This window comes from Hyla sarda, chromosome 3, assembly GCF_029499605.1.
Source record: "Hyla sarda isolate aHylSar1 chromosome 3, aHylSar1.hap1, whole genome shotgun sequence".
NCBI lineage: Eukaryota > Metazoa > Chordata > Amphibia > Anura > Hylidae > Hyla > Hyla sarda.
The window spans coordinates 101,792,929-101,814,153 of NC_079191.1; the positions used below are offsets into that span (position 1 = coordinate 101,792,929).

At 41.7% G+C, this 21,225-nt stretch overlaps 1 protein-coding gene across 6 annotated transcripts in view; it reads left to right on the forward strand.

Moving 5' to 3' along the window:
* Positions 1–21,225, forward strand: part of DOCK10 (dedicator of cytokinesis 10) — a 431,686-nt gene that overhangs the window by 363,913 nt on the left and 46,548 nt on the right. For all 6 annotated transcript variants that reach the window (XM_056564788.1, XM_056564791.1, XM_056564789.1 and 3 more), the window contains exons 40-45: positions 5,108–5,232; positions 6,578–6,690; positions 7,400–7,534; positions 13,442–13,624; positions 15,738–15,848; positions 16,747–16,962. In XM_056564788.1, the coding sequence (XP_056420763.1) occupies positions 5,108–5,232; positions 6,578–6,690; positions 7,400–7,534; positions 13,442–13,624; positions 15,738–15,848; positions 16,747–16,962 (883 nt within the window). The remainder of the gene's footprint in view (positions 1–5,107; positions 5,233–6,577; positions 6,691–7,399; positions 7,535–13,441; positions 13,625–15,737; positions 15,849–16,746; positions 16,963–21,225) is intronic.

A 21,225-nucleotide genomic window follows, 5' to 3' on the forward strand; every position in this document is an offset into this window, starting at 1 on the left:
TAATATTCATTTTACAATGTTATAGACAAAATATAATAAAAATGAGGGATGAATGTTCCAGTATGAATATAAACCTGGTACAAAATCTTAAAGGGAAAATGTCCTCAGTGTCACCTGCACGAACCTGTTACAGGAGTGTAGTGTGAGGGTGGTTCACCCTTTATCTTCTTTAATCCGGTGGAAGGGTTGGTGCATGGACGACACTCCAGGAGCACGCAGATGTCACCACTGCTGCTTTCCAAAGTACTGGACCACGGATCGGGATTAAGTAAGTATTGTTATCATCAGTGTAACCCGCCCAACAGGTTAGTGTGGGTGAAACTGATGACATTTACCCTTTAACAGATTCTAACTGTTGGCATAGGGGTCTGAATAGCTTGGTTAGGTTTTCATAAAACCATTGGGGGGAGATTTATCAAAACCTGCGTAAAGGAAACATTTACTAGTTGCCTATAGCAACCAATCAGATTGCTTTTTTTTTTTATTTAATTTTTTAAGGGCCTTTGAGAAATAAAAGAAGCACTCTGATTGGTTGCTATGGGCAACTAGTCAACCTTTTCTCTACTAACAGTTTGATAAATCTCCACTATTGTCTTTACATTGACAAGGGAGCTCGTCACATTGAAAATGCAGTTGTCATGTTATAGAAGAAGGGTTTCTTACTTAATTGATATATAGTTTTATAGGAAGGAAAATTTCCATGATAACTTGTCATTTATTCATGTAAGTCTCTGCTTATTCTGGGCTAAGTAGTCATATGGGCGGTCCTAACCAATAACTGACTATCTGTGTATAAGTGTACATATAAGGAGTTGTCAGTCCCCTGACTTATTAGCCCAAAATTAACAGAGGATTATAAATGACAAATTATTCTGGAACTTTTCCCATAAAACTATTTATCAATCTGCTCAGCTCCTCCTGCTCTATAACTTGATGAGTGCAGTTCTAATTTCACAAAATCCCTTTAAATGTACTAGCAGGAAAGACCTTTCAATATAATGTAACAGCTAAAATGTATTTATTTATTTATTTAAAAGTTGGCAAATGCCACCTATTTAAATTTTTTGTACATTGCAAATTCTTGTTAAATGGAATTCTTCTTTATAGTTCAAAAAAGGTTTTACAACTTAGGCCCCTTTCACACTATAAAGTTGTTCCGTTAAAAGACCCGTTATAAACTTCTGTTAGAAAAGCCTTAAAAACGGATGTTAAACGGCCCTTACAAAATCCCATTAAAGTCTATGGGATTTTTTGACTATCTGTTATGACCCGTTATAGTCCATCATGAATAACAGATTACTGTAACAGTAACAGTTATTTGTAACGGAAGAAAAAACGGCACATGCACTAATTTTTCTTCCGTCACAAGAAACGGGTAAATTAACGGCTGTTATTTTTAACATTGAAGTCTATGGCAAACGAATGAGCCTTTATGTCATCCGTTTGCACCTGGTTTATAATATCCGTTATTACTTCTGAGCATGCTCAGAAGAGGTGACATCAGCAGACTCCTGCAATGCTGAGGGACTACTACAACTTCCATCATGGAACAGACTTGTTTCCATGATGGGAGTAGTAATTCCCCAGCTGCGGGAGTCTGCCATTGGCTGGGGAGGCTACATTAGTGTTTGTACTACAACCCCCTCATGGAACAGAGTCTGTTCCATGATGGGGGTTGCAGTACAGGGGCTGAGGGATTGATCGCACCAGGTCTCACTTCTGAGACCCAATGCGATTAGAAGTTATTAGACAGGGGAGCGGGCCGCATGCTCCACTCCCCTGCGATGTACGATGTATTTTACCTTTTTTCCTTCATTTTGCCATTCAGGGCTCCAGGCGGGGTTTTCAAATAGAAGCGCCATGGTGGGGAAAGATATATAGAATCGCTGGGAGTATATGTCTGGCCCCTGCGCTTCTATATATCTTGCCCCTGCTGCGCTATAAAAGTCTTGCCCCCCGCAGCGCATTTATATAGCTATTGTCCCCCGCAGCGCATGTGTATATATATTTTCCCCCCGCAGCACTATCATAAGCCCCTGGCAACGCCATCTATGAAAAGTATTCTATTAGCAGCGCATCAGGCCGGGAAGCCGGCCAGTCCGATGCGCTTCTGATAGAATACTTTTCATTCATAGTGTTGCAAAGGCATATGATTATAGAAGCCCTGTAGGGGCCAGACATATGTCTGCCCCCGTCTGACCCCACAGCGCATCTATATACAGCTGTGACAGCACTAGAAGATGAGAAGATGCCTGGTCAGCAGGCGGGGGATCATACATATACACATGAGGCCAATAAAATGAATATACTACAGGGGACACACTGAAGTTTAAAAACCCGCCGGGAGCCCTGAATGGATCCTCTGTACCGGCCATTCAGGGCTTCCGGCAAGGAATTTGAAAATGAAAGTAAAATACATCGTACATCGCAGGTAACTAGATAACTTCTAATCGCATCGGGTCTCAGAGTCTGTTCCATAATGGTAGTAGTACAAACACTAATGTAGCCTCCCCAGCCACCGGCAGACTCCCGCAGCCGGGGAACTACTACTCCCATCATGGAAACAAGTATGTTCCATGATGGGAGTAGTAGTATTCCCGGCTGTGGGAGTCTGTAGGCAGAGGTGTTAAAATGGCTGTACAGGAGGGATGTTATAATGGGTCTTAATGGATGAATATGCCTGTTATTTTGACGGACGTCATTCAGCCGTTATCACCCATTATTTCATCCGTTATTATATAATTTAATAATGGATGAATACTCATAGTGTGAAAGTAGCCTTATTCTGTGTTATCTGTAGAATACTGGATTGGTGTGACGAATAAAACTGAATTATAATGTGAGCGATCTGCAGCTAAGTGGTTAACATAACGATATCTATGGGAAATCCAATACATAACTGTTTCTGGTCATTCCCACACATCTATCCCTGAACACCTGCTTGTAGGATCTCATTCCCACATTGTAAACTAAGATCCTGGCACAGAGACAGAGAGACTTCTACACTGGGACACTCGTGTATTGTATCCAAGAAAAGCAGAAATGTGTTTACACAGCTGCAATATCTGCATTGTTGCATTGTTTCTGGATGATGATTATTACAGTAGCAGATAACAGTAGGGCCTGTCAGTATTCCCATCTGTCCATCACATGCATCAGGTGCAATATACATATTAGGAGCAGATTGGGATTATTACTTACAAATTTCGGGGATTTAGAGTTCATTATTCTTGAACGTAAAATAGTGAGCCATGTAGCGACACTATAAAGACACAGCAGCAGTTAGATTGCCGTGATTTTCCATGCTATCTGCATATACACTGCCTAAGTAAAACCTCTCCTTATCTTAACCAATGCTTAGAATTATTCTCAAAGTGACTGCAGCATAAAAGGGGGTACTCCAGGGAAGTAAATATATATATAATAAAAATAAAAATAAAACAAGCTCCAAAGCCAACGCACTACCTGGATATGTTCTCTATAAGGCTCCTTTCACACTATATTATTGTTCCGTTTAGGAACTTCTGTCAGAAGTTCCGTCACTATATCGGGGAAAATCGGCCGTTACAAAACCTCTGACGGCCGTGACTAAATCGCATTGCAGCCTATGGGGTTTTGTAACTGCCCGTTTGCACCCGTATATGCCGTAATTCATTACGGACGTTATACAGTGACGGGACATCGTGGCGGAAAAATTACTGCATGCAGTAATTTTTCCGCCACGATGTCCCGTCACTATATAACGTCCGTAAGGAATTACGGGCATATACGGGTGCACACGGACAGTTACAAAACCCCATAGGCTGCAATGCGATTTAGTCGCGGCCGTCAGGGGTTTTGTAGCGGCCGGTTTTCCCCGATATAGTGACGGAACTTCTGACGGAAGTTCCTAAACGGAACAATAATATAGTGTGAAAGGAGCCTAAAACATCCTGCCTGATATGCATGGCTCCTGTGGCCCCTGTTGTCTTTTCTGGCTGCTTGATATTTTCTGCCATTCTTCCTTGCCCACATCTCCCATTGCAGCTCTGCCAGCTAGTTCACTCTCTGAGAGGGGCCCCTTCCTCCTGCTCTGAGTAGCAGAGAGAGGTTCAGTGTCTGATTGGGTAAAGCTGCACACACCTCCCAGCTCCAAGTGTAATGTCGTCCAATCCCCCGCTTTTCTCCGCTTCATCCTTTGCCTCAGAATGGTCTAGTCTCAGCAGGAATTGTCTGCTCAGCTAATCACTGACACCTATTTTATAACAACAACTGAGGTTGGCAAGATTGACAAGTCAGTACTGAGAATTTTTATGCCATAAATGTAATTATTAGTAATTTTCTTACATCTTTAGACATGTATAACATATTCCCTGGAGATTACATACATTTCTTCAGTAGCTAAAGCCCCTTTATAAAGGATCTGTCACTTCTCATGACATGACTAAGCAAATGCTTGTTTTTACTGAATTACTATGTTATTCCCTTTTACTCCTCTAGAATATTCATGAATATATTGACAACTGTTTGTTGCCATTTCTCTTGTCAAAGGGGTGTGTCCTTACACAGTCTGACACAGCACTGATTGGACAGTGTGAGAGTGTATAAGAACACACCTTCCAACTAGTAGCATCAAGTTGTCATATTATTAATATTTTTTTTTGGAGGAGTAACAGAGAAGTGCCCCGGTTCATCAAATGCAGAGTTCTAAGAAAAAAAGCTTTAGGCTATGTTCACACAGTGTAATTTTTTGCGAAATGTTTGTGGCAAGCGCCATCTCATCAGTGGACAATAGGACCACTCAGAAATGCATAGATGGCTATTCATTTCCAAGCAGATTCGGCCAAAAAGAATTGACATGTCAATTCTTTATGCAGAGGCTGGAATTTTAATTTCCGCGCCAAATTTTTCCAACGTGGTAATTCCACTGTGAACACAGTGTAGCAGATTCCCATTGAAAACAATGGGACTCTACTTCAATGGAATTTCTGAGCTGAATTTTTTCTGCCAGATTCCACCATGTAAACTAGGTCTTAGAATTTAAGGCATGTTATGTATTAAGTGGGGATGTTCTCCATAAATGTTGCCATTGAATGTTGCTTACAAAGCTTGTGTTTTCTCTTTGCAGGATGCAGTCTGCACATGACAGCCATAAACAACCAAGATCTCAAACACTTCCTATAATTCGAGGAAAAAATGCACTCTCCAACCCAAAACTACTACAGATTATAGAACTGACAAGTTCCATACCTAGTAAGTAATAAAATAGCATTGCAAAATAATAGAATGGCCTTTTAACCTCTTCATACCATCTGTATTAATGTTTTGCTATCGTTTTCATCTTAGTGCATACACCTTATTCCACTATAATTTCTGTACTCCCATACATGTTTGCCATGCTATTAGTTATAACATTATATAGGTTCACCACTGTGTTTACAGAAAAAGAAAATAAAAGGCACAGTTTTGTACCAAATTTTTAAGTGTACCCATCGTTGACTATTGCCTGTGTGCCTCTGTGAGGAGTCCAAATACAGGAAGTGTGGGTGGACAAGCAGGGCTCTGCACACTGAGGACAAGTAGGGCTCTGTACACTGAGGACAAGCAGGGCTCTGCACACTGAGGACAAGTAGGGCTCTGCACACTGAGAACAAGCAGGTCTCTGTGCACTGAGGACAAGCAGGGCTCTGTACACTGAGGACAAGCAGGGCTCTGTACACTGAGGACAAGCAGGGCTCTGCACACTGAGGACAAGCAGGGCTCTGTACACTGAGGACAAGCAGGGCTCTGCACACTGAGGACAAGTAGGGCTCTGTACACTGAGGACAAGCAGGGCTCTGCACACTGAGGACAAGTAGGGCTCTGCACACTGAGAACAAGCAGGTCTCTGTGCACTGAGGACAAGCAGGGCTCTGTACATTGAGAACAAGCAGGTCTCTGTACAGTGAGAACAAGCAGGGCTCTGTGCACTGAGGACAAGCAGGGCTCTGTACACTGAGGACAAGCAGGGCTCTGTACACTGAGGACAAGCAGGGCTCTGTACACTGAGAACAAGCATGACTCTCTGCACTGAAAGCAAGCAGGGCTCTGTACACTGAGGACAAGCAGGGCTCTGTACACTAAGGACAAGCAGGGCTCTTTGCAGTGACAAGAAGCAGGACTCTGTACAATGAGGACAAGCAGGGCTCTGTACACTGAGAACAAGCAGGGCTTTGTACACTGAAAACAAGCAGGGCTCTGTACTGTGAGGACAAGCAGAGCTCTGTGCACTGAGGACAAGCAGGGCTCTGTGCACAGAGGCTCTATAACATGCCCCCGGCTCACACATCAGGATGATTGACAAGCCAGGAGCCTGCACAGAGCCCGCCTTGTCCCGCCCACACTTCCTGTATTTGGACTCCCCATAGAGACACAAAGGCAATAGCTGCAGGGACATCCTTCTTTCACCCAAAAATATACCTCATTTATATTAAAAATATACATATAATAGTATTACCTACATGATATGAAAAGTTTTTTGTTAATGACAGGTACACTTTAACAACACATATTTTAAGTGACATCATTCGTAAAGTAACTTCTGATTGTTGTGTTATAGGTAATTCCAATGAAACTGACATAGTGCACCACATTGATTCAGATGGCAATATCGCCACCGAGGTCTGTCTTACTGTATTGGACCTACTATGTCTTTTTAATCAAAGCAACCAGGTAGGTGACCCTCAGCAGACTGCTTATCTGTGCTCTTAGTGTCAGTGTTGCCAGTTCTACATCTGCTCCATTGGATGCCATTGTTTATCATGTCCCTGATATACACAGCTTAAAGGGGTATTCCAATGCAAATATTATTATTATTATTTTTTTTAATATCAACAGGCTCCAGAAAATTAAACAGATTTGTAAATTACTTCTATTAAAAAATCTTAATCCTTCCAGTAATTATCAGCTGCAGAAGTTGAGTTGTTCTTTTTTGTCTGACAACACTTCTCTCTGCTGACACCTCTGTCTGTCTCAGGAATTGTTCAGAGAAAGAGCAAATCCCAAGCAAATCTCTCCTGCTCTGGACAGTTCCTGAGACAGACAGAGGTGTCAGCAGAGAGCAGCATTGTCAGACAGAAAAGAACAACTCAACTTCAGCAGCCGATAAGTACTGGAAGGATTAAGATTTTTTAATAGAAGTCATTTACAAATCTGTTTAACTTTCTGGAGCCAGTTGATATGAAAAAAAAAATGTTTTCACCCCATTAAGTTAGAGGTATCAAACTGTAACCCTCCAGATATTGCAAAACTTCAACTCCCAGCATGCCCGGACAGCCAACGGCTGTCCGGACATGCTGGGAGTTGAAGTTTTGCAACATCTGTAGGGCCACCGTTTGAGACCACTGGTTTAAATGGTTTGTCCTCTGTCTCCTGTTTCCAGAAATTATACCTCTCTGACAGCCAGAGTGTGTTAATGAAGAAAGTGTTTGACACGCATCTCCTCTTCCTGCAAATCAACCAGTCCGTCGCAGCCCTCCGCCATGTGTTTGCTGCATTAAGGATGTTTCTAAGCAAGGTACCGATTCACATTACTTGGCAGACAAATACATAACATCTGCATGACATTCATATCAATTAGTGTAATCAATATGGGAAGATGATTTCATCCTTCATACAGCCATTAAATTGGCTTCTCTGTATTATGATAATATTATTCATGAGTTCTTGCTAAAGCTGAATTTTAGCTCTTATGGCAGGAGTCTATTCACATTAAAAAATAATCAGAGAAAGATCATTCATTTCTGACAGTTAATTCACTGCATTGCAGTAGACCAGTACATCGTGTATATAGTACATAGTGTATAACATGTGTGATAAACTTGTATAAAAGGAAACCCGTCACCATAAAAATCCTAGTCAATCTACCAGCATTATGTTTTAGAGCAGGAGGAACTGAGCAGATTGATATATATATATATATATATATATATATATATATGGCGCAACAGAAGAATGCAGCAGCACACTGCCAGCACAAGGATATAGGTGAAACATGAATATGCAGTTAAAACATGGAGAGCTATACAGCTGTGGTGTAATAGATGAAAATGTGAAACTATGAAATAGTGAGGCACTTAGCTCGCAAATTTGTCTCCGCCGGCGGTCAAATAGCTTGGACCATCCCACCGCGATAAGGTGGCCTCATTGGGACGGACCCTACACTGTGAATATGCCTCTGTGTGAACAGTTCAGTAAGCATGGCAGGGTCTGGAACATCCAAGACACCTTATATACACCTGGTAGAGGTGGGTGGGGTGCAAGGCCAACATGGAGGTAGCCACTCCCCCGTATGTGCAATACAGACAAAGAATAAGTCAGACAGCACTTTAGTTGATACCAAACTATTATATGGACCTGGCCTACAGGTACACGCTATATATATTATTTTGTGTTAAAAGATTAAATATTACCTTTTTTCTTGAAATCCCTGCCTATTTTTAGGAGTCCAGTGGGCGGTCTCACATAATGGTTGACATCTCATACAGAAAAGGCTGTCAGAAACTGATTAGAACCGCCCACTGGACTCCTAAAATGATAAAAAGCAGATTTAAATGAATGAGATATAAGTTATAACAAAACTTTTACAACAACACTATGTCCCTGATTTTCTATTGTAAACCCGAACTGTTGTGTAGGGTTGAGCAGGAGAATTTGGCGCATTGCGCCACAAATTGTGTCTGCGGAAGGATTTGCGGCAAAAATTTCAAAAACCCAACCAACTCTCCATTAAACATAGAAAACCCAAAAAGGGGCATGACTGCTGGGGAAAGGGGGTGTGGCAGCCGAAAAGGGGGCGTGTCTCTGCGATTTTCGAAAAATCCCAATATATTTACTAATGTTTCCACATAAAATGAGGTGGATTTGAGCTCTGGAAAACCCCACAGATCAGAGCATGTGTAAAAAAAAAAAAAGCAAAAGCAAAACATAGGAAAACATTCCTAAATACTGTGGAAAAATACTTGTGGGGAATTTAAACCCACAAGAAAACAACGAAAGTAAATCAGGGCCAATATATCAATCTGCTTATCTCCTTCTGCTCTATAATATGATCTTGAGAGATCAAACTGCTTCTTAAACATGACATGTTCCCTTTAAGATTTGTAAGGTGGTTAGTAGAGATGAGCGAACTTACAGTAAATTCGATTCGTCACGAACTTCTCAGCTCGGCGGTTGCTGACTTTTCCTGCATAAATTAGTTCAGCTTTCCGGTGCTCCGATGGGCTGGAAAAGGTGGATACAGTCCTAAGAATGAGTCTCCTAGGACTGTATCCACCTTTTCCAGCCCACCGGAGCACCTGAAATCTGAACTAATTTATGCAGGAAAAGTCAGCAACCGCCGAGCCGAGAAGTTTGTGACGAATCGAATTTACTGTAAGTTCGCTCATCTCTAGTGGTTAGTGTGGGTGATCCTGAGTAAAACTTTGTATTCCTTTCCCCAATCCGTTCAGCCATTCCCAAAATATTAGCTCAATCTTCCGATATGCAAATGAACTCCTAACTGGGCTGGAGGCGGGTTTGACCCCTTAAGGGCCAGGCCCATTTTGGCCTTAAGGACCAGACCAATTTTATTTTTGCATTTTCGTTTTTTCCTCCTCGCCTTCTAAAAACCATAACTCTCTTATATTTCCATCCACAGACCATGGGAACTTATTCTACCATAAAATGTACGGCACAACCAAACAAATATTATTTATGTGGGAAAATTGAAAAGAAAACCGCAATTTAGCAAATTTTGGAAGTTTTGTTTTGGCGCTGTACACTTTCTGATAAAAAATGACATGTTTTCTTTATTTTGTGAGTCAATACGATTAAAATGACACCCATGTTATATGCTTTTCTATAATTGTACCGGTTAAAAAAAAATCTCAAACCATTTTAACAAAATTAGTATGTTTGAAATTGCCCTATTTTGAACACCTATAACTTTCTATTTTTCCATATATGGGGCGAAATGAGGGCTTATTTTTTGCGCCATGATCTGTAGTTTTTATCAGTACCACTTTTGCTTAGGTTTTACTTTTTATTAATTTTTTATAAAATTTTTTTTGAATAAAATATGACAAAAAAGCAGCAATTTTGGACTTTTTTTAAATTTTTTTACGTTTACGCTGTTCACCGTACGGGATAATTAACAATATATTTTAATAGTTCAGAATTTTACGCACGTTTTACTTTTTTATTGGGGGAGGGGATTTTTCAATTTTTTTTCCTTTTCTATTTTACACTTTTTATGTCCCCATAGGGGACTATTTGTAGCAATCAGTTGATTGCTACTACTGTTTAGTGCTATGTATAGGAAACAGCACTGCACAGTATTATTGGTGATCTTCTGCTCTGGTCTGCTCGATCTCAGACCAGAGCAGACCTTCCCCAATATCGCGCCACACCCCTACCCCTTAATTCCCTGGTTGAACTTGATGGACATATGTCTTTTTTCGACCGTACTTACTATGTAACTATGTAACTATGACCCCAGGAGACGGCCGGAGCCAGGTGAGGGGACCTCCGGCCACCATGCTGGATGATTGGATCCCAACGGCAGCGCTGCGGGCGATCCGGTCATCCATTCAAAGTACCGCACTGCTGCAGATGCCGTGATCTGTATTGATCACGGCATCCGAGGGGTTAATGGCGGATATCCGCGCGATCGTGGAGGTCCGCCATTACTGTCGGGTCCCTGGCTGCTGATAGCACCCGGGACCTGCCGGGCATGATGCGAGCACCGCTCCGGTGCTCACGATCATGGCGGCGCGTAAATGTACATCATGGTGCGCTAAGTACCACGTCACCATGACGTAAATTTACGTCCATTGTCGTTAAGGGGTTAAAGACTATGTGCACCTCTGACCCCATTCCTTGGGTGGCGCGAATGAGACCCAGGGGGCGGGAGAGGTGCAGATAGTCTTAAAACCCGCCTCCAGTGCAGTTAATAGTTTATTTGCATATCGCGCTATATTTTGGGAATGGCTGAATGCAGGGCCGGATTAAGAGAATCATGGGCCTGGTGCTGAAGAATTTGATGGGCCTTTTTGAAGAAATATATAAAATGAAAACTCAACACAAAGCAATTTTGTTTAACACAAATAAAGTGCATTCGTCACATGTTTTAAGTACATTAAATTACCAGGATAAATGAGTATATGATAGTGTATGGAAACTTTGCATATCTTTATAGAATCTGTTCTTCAGCTATAAAAAATTTTAATCACTTTTATGGGGGCCCATATAAGCAGATATGCCATTCAGGAGCATGAAAAAGCTAGGTGAGAAATTATCACCTAGCTTTTCTGGGCTCCTGAATGGCATATCTGCTTTTCAAAGCTCAGCTATTATAGACAGATTTGACTAAAAGTTATAGGTAAATCTATTTATAATAGCTGAGCTATGATAAGCAGAGATGCCATTCAGGAGAATGAAATAAGAAAGGTTAGAAATTGTCACCTAGCTTTTCTGGGCTTCTGAATGGTATATAGCTCAGCTATTATAAGCAGACATGCCATTCAGGAACATGGAAAATCTAGGTGAGAAATTGTCACCTAGTTTTTCTGTGTACCTGAATGGCAAGCAAGTTCATGCCTGGTGGACTGGTGATACCTTTGGGGAGACTACAGAGGCAGAGACCGCCGGCGGGACCTCAGGCAAGCAGCAGAAACTGCTAATACTTCAATCTTAGCTGAACTAAAATGCAGCACATACGCTGCTTTTTCTAGAAATGGGGAGGAGCCTCGTATGCTACCCTGACGTCACGTGGGGCACGCGGGTCAAGAGGTTAAGCAGCCTGCTGTCCACCTAACCACCCAGGGCCGTAGGTAAGGAAACAGGACTGGCCTGGGACATCACATGGCCGCAGAGGCGGCTCTAGACTTTGTGAGGCCTTCGGCGAAATGAGAACATGAGGCCCCACATCATTTTCAGCAGACCTCCCATGGTGATCCGATCCTGGACACTGGAGGCCCCATAGGAGCGCTGGAGGTGAGTACAGGTTTATTTTTTTATATACTAGATATAGGCATACTTCTGAAAATAAAACCCTTCAGCTGGATAGCCCCTTTAACAGAGTATTGTGACATCACTGTGCATATTAACCCTGTACTGGCATGTCACGGTATATATTAACCCTGTATTTTGATGTCACTGTGCATATTAACCCTGTACTGTAAATCACAGTACAGGGTTAACATGCACAGCACCATCACAGTACATGGTTAATATACACAGTAATATCACAGTACAGGGGGAGGCCATGCTGCAAAGTACAGGGTTAAGCAGTGATGTCACAGAACAGCATCAGTGTGGCACTGAACATAGTAGTAGGGAGGGCATATAGCATGATGGGTATCATGGGTGGCATGGGTCGGCCAGGGCATGGTCAGTGTTATCATGACTGTGTAATGTTTTTGTAGCCGGCTGCTACAGAGTAGTGGAGCATGGTGATGGGGGCAAAGGCACAGGAGGCTGCGGCATGCCTTCACTGCGGCTGCACTGCCAAACACTGTCTGTGTTTACATACTGAGGTGCAGGGGGTGCACTGACAACTCATGGGGCCACCATGCATCCATCCATGTGCAATACAAAAAATCTATATCTTAACTCCTTTGGGACACAACCCCTTTTGGCCTTGAGCCAAGATAGATAGATCAGTGTTTCCCAACCAGGGGGGCTTTATCTGTTGCAAAACTACAACTCCCAGTATGCCCATACAGCCAAAGGCTCTTTAGGCATGCTGGGAGTTGTAGTTTTGCAGTAGCTGGAGGCACCCTGGTTGAGAAACACAGTTAGATAGATAGATAGATAGATAGATAGATATGAGATAGATATATACAGATAGATAGATAGATATGAGATAGATAGATATGAGATAGATAGATACAGATAGATAGATAGATCAGAGCGAGGCCTTAGGCGGTGGCATAATGAAAGAGCCTCCTCTGCATGGCCGGCCCTCTTTTTCTGTAAATATAGCTGTTGCGGGCCGCCCGTGCTATTCGCTGGGCCTATTTTAACGTAGGGGCCTGGAGCGGCAGCTCCATCCGCCCCTACGTTAATCCGGCCCTGGCTGAATGGATTGGAGTAAGGAATACAAAGTTTTACTCAGGATCAACCACATTAACCACCTGTATATTCAAGTTAGTAGGTCTGATCCATCTCTCAGTTTCCTTTTAATGCCATTTATTTGTATTTTTGACATATTCCTATCTGGATTTTCTTCCTTTATTTGAATAGTAGATAATTAGTTATGGAAATAAAACAGAAGTACGACAATGGAATGGTTATAGCAATTCTTGTAGAAGAGTCCTATATATGTGATACAAAGGCTCATGTATTATGCAAACACCACGTCACATGTCATCTCTCTATTCAGAATTGTGTTATGTCTGGATACCTTTTTTATCATTCCTAATTCAAGGGGTTTTCCTTCTAGTTTCCTGCTGCATTCTTTCAAGGACAAGCTGACCTCTGTGGTCCCTTCTGCTATGAGGTTCTAAAATGTTGCAATCATCGCTCCCGCTCGACTCAAAATGAGGCCTCGGCTCTTCTCTATTTCTTCATGAGAAAGAATTTTGATTATAACAAACAGAAGTCAATTGTACGGTCACATCTCCAGGTAATTTACCCCTTCAGCTCATTTAGATAGATTACCTATTGCAAATGTGTCAGGATTGTGGTGCAATTTGTGCAAAAAAAAAAAGGCTAAAAAATTGCACCACATTTATAATGTGTTAGGCTATGTTCACATCAGCTTCATTCAAATCATTTATATGTCCATTATTGACACATAACAGAGGTCATTAATAATGGCTATGAAACGTGTAGGGATAAGCCGTGCATAACGGACTTATCCCTTGACTGATGAGCAATTAAGGGTTAAAACACCCCTCTGAGTTAGCTGGCCCCTCCCCCGCCTGTGAATTCTGCCCAGCAACTGTAGTATGGTATCTCCCATATAGAGGGCCCTATAAGGGGGCTTTGTGGTTTCCCGGGCTTTTGATGTTCCCTCCCCTTGTTTATATGGAGGTCCTCCTCCCCCGGTTTGGCATTCATCCCTTTGACCTGGAGATTTGTCCCTCCCTCCCGTTTTATGTTTGTAAGTCACAGCTGGCAGAGAAATTAAGAGGATGCGGGTCATCCTGGGTAGACCTGTGCATCGGCGGGTGTGACAGTACCTCCCAGAGTGCCAAGTAGCCATCGGTGCCTAAAGCGGCATGGACTAAGTGCACCAGAAATTGTTCCCCACAGGTGCACAATTGGCATGGCACTGGTACTTACCTCCAGGAGTTATGTAAGAAGCCTAGTACATTGGGCTATGCTGTTTAAGTAACTCCTGTTATTGTCAATGGGAATCACTTCACACAAATTGCGTAAGACAGCAAACTTGACTGTTTTCTCCTTTTCAACTATCTTTGATAGCCCCAAACAGGCTAGAGATGGCCAGAAAGCCATGTTTTACCTAGATGGGAAAACCTCTTTAAGGTCATTGAACAGTTATCTCCAACTGTGGACCTCGGGATGTTGCAAAATTACAACTCTCGGCAACCTCAGGTCTTAAATGTTTTAGGTACATTCACACATAACTAATCTGCTGCAGCATTTATGCTGAGGGTTTTGACTATTTATATTAATCAAATCTGCAGCATCAATTTATCATTATAAAATCTGCAGTGGATTAAAGGGGTATTCCAGGAAAAAACTGTCAAAAAACTGAATCAACTGGATCCAGAAAGTTAAACAGCTTTGTAAATTACTTCTATTAAAAAATCTTAATCCTTTCAATAATTATCAGCTGCTGAAGTTGAGTTGTTGTTTTCTGTCTGGCAACAGTGCTCTCTGCGGACATCTCTGCTTATCTCGGGAACTGCACAGAGTAGAAGAGGTTTGCTATGGGGATTTGCTTCTAAACTGGGCAGTTCCCGAGACACGAGTCATCAGAGAGCACATAGACAGAAAAGAACAACTCAACTTCAGCAGCTCATAAGTACTGAAAGGATTACGATTTTTTAATAGAAGTCATTTACAAATCTGTTTAACTTTCTGGAGCCAGTTGATATATTAAAATTTTTTTTTTTTCCTGATAACCCCTTTAAGTACCCTTAAATCACATGCTATAGCTATAGCAATTTGGTCCTCCAGTCCGGTCTCCTTCCTTCTTCCATATGCATGGGTCTTCACTCTTCAGTCAACATATCATTGGCCGCAGCGATATCCTGCATCGGGGATAGGCTGAGTGCAGTGCCATGTAAGGAGTCAGGGCCCCGCCTTCTCCCTGCTGCCCTGGCTCCTTACATGACACTGAGCTCAGCCGATCCCCGAAGCAGGATATCGCTGCGGCCAATGATATGTTGATATCACCGGCCAAGGCGGGGACACAGGCGATACGCTGGCTGCAGTGTGATGATCCATGCACATGGAAGAAGGAAGGAGACCGGACCGGAGGACCGAAGAGCTATAGCGGTGCAGCGGGGGAAAGGAGGAAAGTGAGTTAGTGTTTGTTTTGTTTTTAGCCCGGGCACAACAGAATGAAAAAAAAAAATATATGCACAATAGTACTCCTTTAATGCATTTTATCTGTATAATGTAGTAGAACCCCTTGATATATTACATACAAATGTTTCAATGATTAAAGATAGTTTTGCCACGCTTAAATATAATATGAAACAAGCAGTAATAAGCAATGAAGCTGCACTATACATGATCTGTTTCCATGTTGTTTCCATCTCCAGCTTATAAAGGCAGTGAGTCAGCTGATTGCTGATGCAGGCATCGGGGGCTCGCGATTCCAGCATTCCCTGGCAATTATCAATAATTTTGCTAATGGAGACAAACAGATGAAGGTAATGGGGGCGGATTAAGGATACCATGGGCTGTATGGAATGTATGGACTGGATGCCAGTCACGGTCAGCAGCAATTTGGAGAAATGCATAGATCTTCTTACCTGTTAAGTCCTGGGGCTGGTCTGTGAGGCTCATGGTACTTGACAGGTTCTCTTTAAAGCATAGATTAAATATTTCATATTTTATTGATCTAGTGTCATATAGAGAAATAATCAACATTTTGGTTTCTGGTTACTAGTAGATCTTTTTTAAAGGGGTACTCCAGTGGAAAACTTTTTTTTTATTTTTTATGAACTGGTGCCAGAAAGTTAAACATATTTTTAAATTATTTCTATAAAAAAATCTTAATCCTTCATGTACTTATTGGTTGCTGAATACTACAGAGGAAATTATTTTCTTTTTGGAACACAGAGCTCTCTGCTGACATCATGAGCACAGTGCTCTCTGCTGACATCTCTGTCCATTTTAGGAACTGTCCAGAACAGCATATGTTTTCTATGGGGATTTTCTCCTACTCTGGACAGTTCTTAAAATGGACAGAGATGTCAACAGAGAGCACTGTGCTCGTGATGTCAGCAGAGAGCTCTGTTCCAAAAAGAAAAGAATTTCCTCTGTAGTATTCAGCAGCTAAGAAGTACTGGAAGGATTAAGATTTTTTAATAGTAGTAATTTACAAATCTGTTTAACTTTCAGGCACCAGTTGAGTTAAAAATAAAAAAAAATTAAAAAAAATTCCACCGGAGTACCCCTTTAAGCATTCTTAAAGTGGTCCCCGTGCATCCAAGGTGTTTTGGGGGTCATGCCATCCTACACACTTTGCACAGGTTATGGTGATTAGGACGTCACCTGGTTTGTGTCATAAAGTATGGCCAGTAAAACACACTTTCTTTTCCAAAGAATACACTATTTCCTGCGGAAGTAAAGGATCTGACCAAAAGGATCAGGACCGTATTAATGGCAACAGCACAGATGAAAGAGCATGAGAAAGACCCAGAGATGTTAGTGGACCTTCAGTACAGCTTGGCAAACTCATATGCCAGCACTCCAGAGCTACGGAGAACCTGGCTGGAGAGCATGGCCAAAATCCATGCTAGAAATGGGGACTTATCAGAGGTAAAACCAACCTTATTATCTATACTGTTTTGTTTTTTTATTCAATGCTATAGTGTATGTGACTTCCAAATTGTACGGAGACATATCCCAGTATCCACAGTAGTATATGAAGGCCATACTGTACCTTTATATGGCATTTCATTCATTGTGGCAAGCTCAATAGGACTCAGTCTTATGAAGGTGTGGTGTCCCGGTACCGTGTAGTATACCTTGTATGGTGGTACCCAAAGCCAGAGTTACTTTGTTCCAGTAGCATTCTCCTGATGGGATAGCCCCTAGTCACCTCTTCCTTCTTTAATTTTGAGATGTTTATATGTATATTTAATTGTATATTTAATGGTGAATATAGTGTCGCAGGACCTTAGGTCACATGACTAATATTAATTCTCTAAGGGTATGTTAAAGGACCTTCTTAGGTCACATGGGTGGTCACATGTTTAGACCATAATTCCTTGTAAAGTGATTGACAGATGGTATGGACCAATGAGCTCAAGGCCAGCCCCTGCCCAAATAAGGGAGCTGCCAGCCAATCCTCGCTCTCTTGGGTTCTGGACTAGCAGAGAGTAGAGATCCGTGCAACTTTCAAAGACAAGACCAGGCCGAAGCCTGATAATACTAAACCGTGAGTTATAATACAACTTCCCGCTAAAGTCCGCATGACTGCTGGACCTAAACTCAATCCCCTAAATCCAACGGAACAGCACATACAAATCTCCTGAGCTTAAAACTCACAAGGTCCCAACCAACTGTCAGGATCCTCATAGACTCTGATTGTACAAAGACTGTTCCTGTTTGATTCTGCATAAAACCTGCAGTAAAGGTTCCGACAGTTTTCTGAAACCTCAGGTTGTGGACATTTATTTATTATACCTCCCTATTGCTCTTGGGACGGGTGGCGATAGGACAAGCATATACCGAGGAGCCCTCACCCTGGCGTCACGACAGTTAAGGGTTAAACCAGCACCCTTTCATCACTGCACAGCTACACCCCATATACCCTACACCCCCACAAGCTTACCACAAAGGTGTAATCCTTTCTAACAAAGAATTATATAATATTTCCTTAATATGGTACTGTATTAAAACACCGTGGGGGAGATTTATCGAAACCTGTCCAGAGGAAAAGTTGCTGTGTTGCCCATACCAACCAATCAGATCGCTTCTTTCATTTTTAACAAGGCCTCTGCAAAATGAAAGAAGCGATCTGATTGGTTGCTTTGGGCAACTCAGCAACTTTTCCTCTAGACAGATTTTTATAGACTCCCCCATATGTTTTCACTTATAATTCCTTACAAGGAGGGAACCAGGTGCCAGGATACAGGTTCTGTGCATATCTCTGACATCTGTATCGGAGTTACATGAAGTATATAAAGTATATACAAAACTTTTGACATGTCTGTAGACCAGTGTTTTCCAATCAGGGTGCCTCCAGCTGTTGCAAAACTACAACTCCCAGCATACCCAAACAGCCAAAGGCTGTCCGGGCATGCTGGGAGTTGTAGTTTTGCAACATCTGGAGGCAACCTGGTTGGGAAACACTGCTGTAGACATAGCTTTGAGAAGTGTGCAGCAGTGAGCTTCTCTCCACAGCAGTGAGCTTCTCTCTTGGCCCAGATCTTTATGCAGTTGTAGGAAACAGCCCCATAGACTTATAATGGACATGTCACCTGCTGCAAGAGAGAGCTTGCGGCCAGCTGGGTTGTGAAATGCGTTACCACACCCTGCTACTTGGGATCTGTAGGGGTTTGAACACTCAGACCCAAACCGATCATAACTTTTGACATGTCCATGCTAAATGCTATCAGTTTTGTATAATGACAGAAACAATTTAAGTCATAAATTTTATAGTGAATATTATTATAAATACCGATCAGTCCGTAAGGAAAAGAAGATATCGGCACTCACCAATTCAGCTTGCAAGTCTTCTTTATTGAAGCATACTTGCATAAAGGGTACAGAAGAGAAGGGTAGTGGGGGGGGATAGTGAATGGCGACCGAGCTCCTGTTTCGCATGCTTGGCGGGCTTCGTCCGCTTGGCGTGCTTGATGGCCGGACGAAGCACGCCAAGCATGCGAAACAGGAGCTCGGTCGCCATTCACTATCCCCCCACTACCCTTCTCTTCTGTACCCTTTATGTAAGTATGCTTCAATAAAGAAGACTTGCAAGCTGAATTGGTGAGTGCCGATATCTTCTTTTGCCTTATCTGAGCACCACCTCCAGCAATATAGCTACACTAGCATCCATCTGCCGTCTCACACCCCAGGACACCACTAGCAGTGCCGCACCACTTCTATTGTGAAATATTATAAATACTATATTATTAACTGTGTGTTTTAAAGGGGTACTCCGGTGGAAAACATTTTTTTTTTTTTTTCAAATCAACTGGTGCCAGAAAGTTAAACTAAATTACTTCTATTAAAAAATCTTAATCCTTCCAGTACTTATTAGTGGCTGTATACTACAGAGGAAAATTCTCTTCTTTTTGTATTTCTCTTCTGTCACGATCACAGTGCTCTCTGCTGTCCATTTTAGGAACTGTCCAGAGCAGGAGAAAATCCCCATAGCAAACATATGCTGCTCTGGACAGTTCCTAAAATGGACAGCAGGGGTCAGCAGAGAGCACTGTGGTTGTGACCTAAGAGAAATCCAAAAAGAAAAAAATAATTTCCTCTGTAGTATACAGCCCCTAAAAAGTACAGGAAGGATTAAGATTTTTTTTTTTAATAGAACTAATTTACAAATCTGTTTAACTTTCTGGCACCAGTTGATTTAAACAAAAAAAGTTTTCCACCGGAGTACCCCTTTAAGCTAGACGCTAACACTAGAGTTTGCTCCATTTATAGATGTCATGGTTATCTCTGTATGCAGCTTTGGATGATAATCAATGTCTTCATGACATAGCATCCTACTCTTACGCTGACATCCATGGCTTACTACATGCTTCTTATGCACTTCATTAGAGGAAAACTTGATAATAATACAACCCAGAAATGAAATTCTAATGCTGGAATAAGCCATTGTCTAGACACAGCAAGGCAATTGCATCAAGTCTCTGTGTTAAAGACTTTAAGCAGATGGTTTTGGTTATGCAGAATACAGAGATCTTGGCTTCCTAGATCAACTTTCCCTTTCACTGCAGAGAAAATAGAATATGTGAAAGTGTACGGCTGATGTGTTTTTCTTCAATTTAGTCTCTGCAAATATGCACAGTCACTATTCAATTGTTTTACATCCATGAATGGCTCAAGTCCTGTATTTTAATCTTCTTTCTTGAATGCAAACCAATAACACTCTCATATAGTAGAAGGCAGCCCTATGGGACTTCTTTATGCTTCTGGTTTTATACAGAGGTTATGAAAATAATTGTATTAACTTTCATCCTTTTCTGGCCTATACATTATTCTGCCACCCATACAACTGTAGGGCTACATGATGAAGTAGCTGCCAAGCCACTGGGCTGTGTACAATATATACATATATATATATATATATATATATATATATATATATATATATGGTATAGGGAGAATCAATGGCAGTGGCTGTACCATTCTCTTATTAAAGGGGTTATCCAAGAAAACACTTTTTTTTATAATATATATATATATATATCAACTGGCTCCAGAAAGATAAACAGATTTGTACATTACTTCTATTAAAAAAAATCTTAATTCTTTCAGTACTTATGAGCTGCTGAAGTTGAGTTGTTCTTTTCTGTCTAACTGCTCTCTGATGACACCGTCTCAGGAACTATCCAGAGTAGAAGCAAATCCCCATAGCAAACCTCTTCTACTCTGCGCAGTTCCTGAGACAAGCAGAGATGTCAGCAGAGAGCACTGTTGCCAGACAGAAAAGAACAACTCATAGTTACATAGTTACATAGTTACATAGTTAGTACGGTCGAAAAAAGACATATGTCCATCAAGTTCAACCAGGGAATTAAGGGGTAGGGGTGTGGCGCGATATTGGGGAAGGGATGAGATTTTATATTTCTTCATAAGCATTAATCTTATTTTGTTCCAGGAATGTATCTAATCCTGTTTTAAAGCTGTTAATTGTTCCTGCTGTGACCAGTTCCTGAGGTAGACTGTTCCATAAATTCACAGTCCTCACGGTAAAGAAGGCGTGTCGCCCCTTGAGACTAAACTTTTTCTTCTCCAGACGGAGGCAGTGCCCCCTCGTCCTTTGGGGGGGTTTAACCTGGAACAGTTTTTCTCCATATTTTTTGTATGGGCCATTAATATACTTATATACGTTTATCA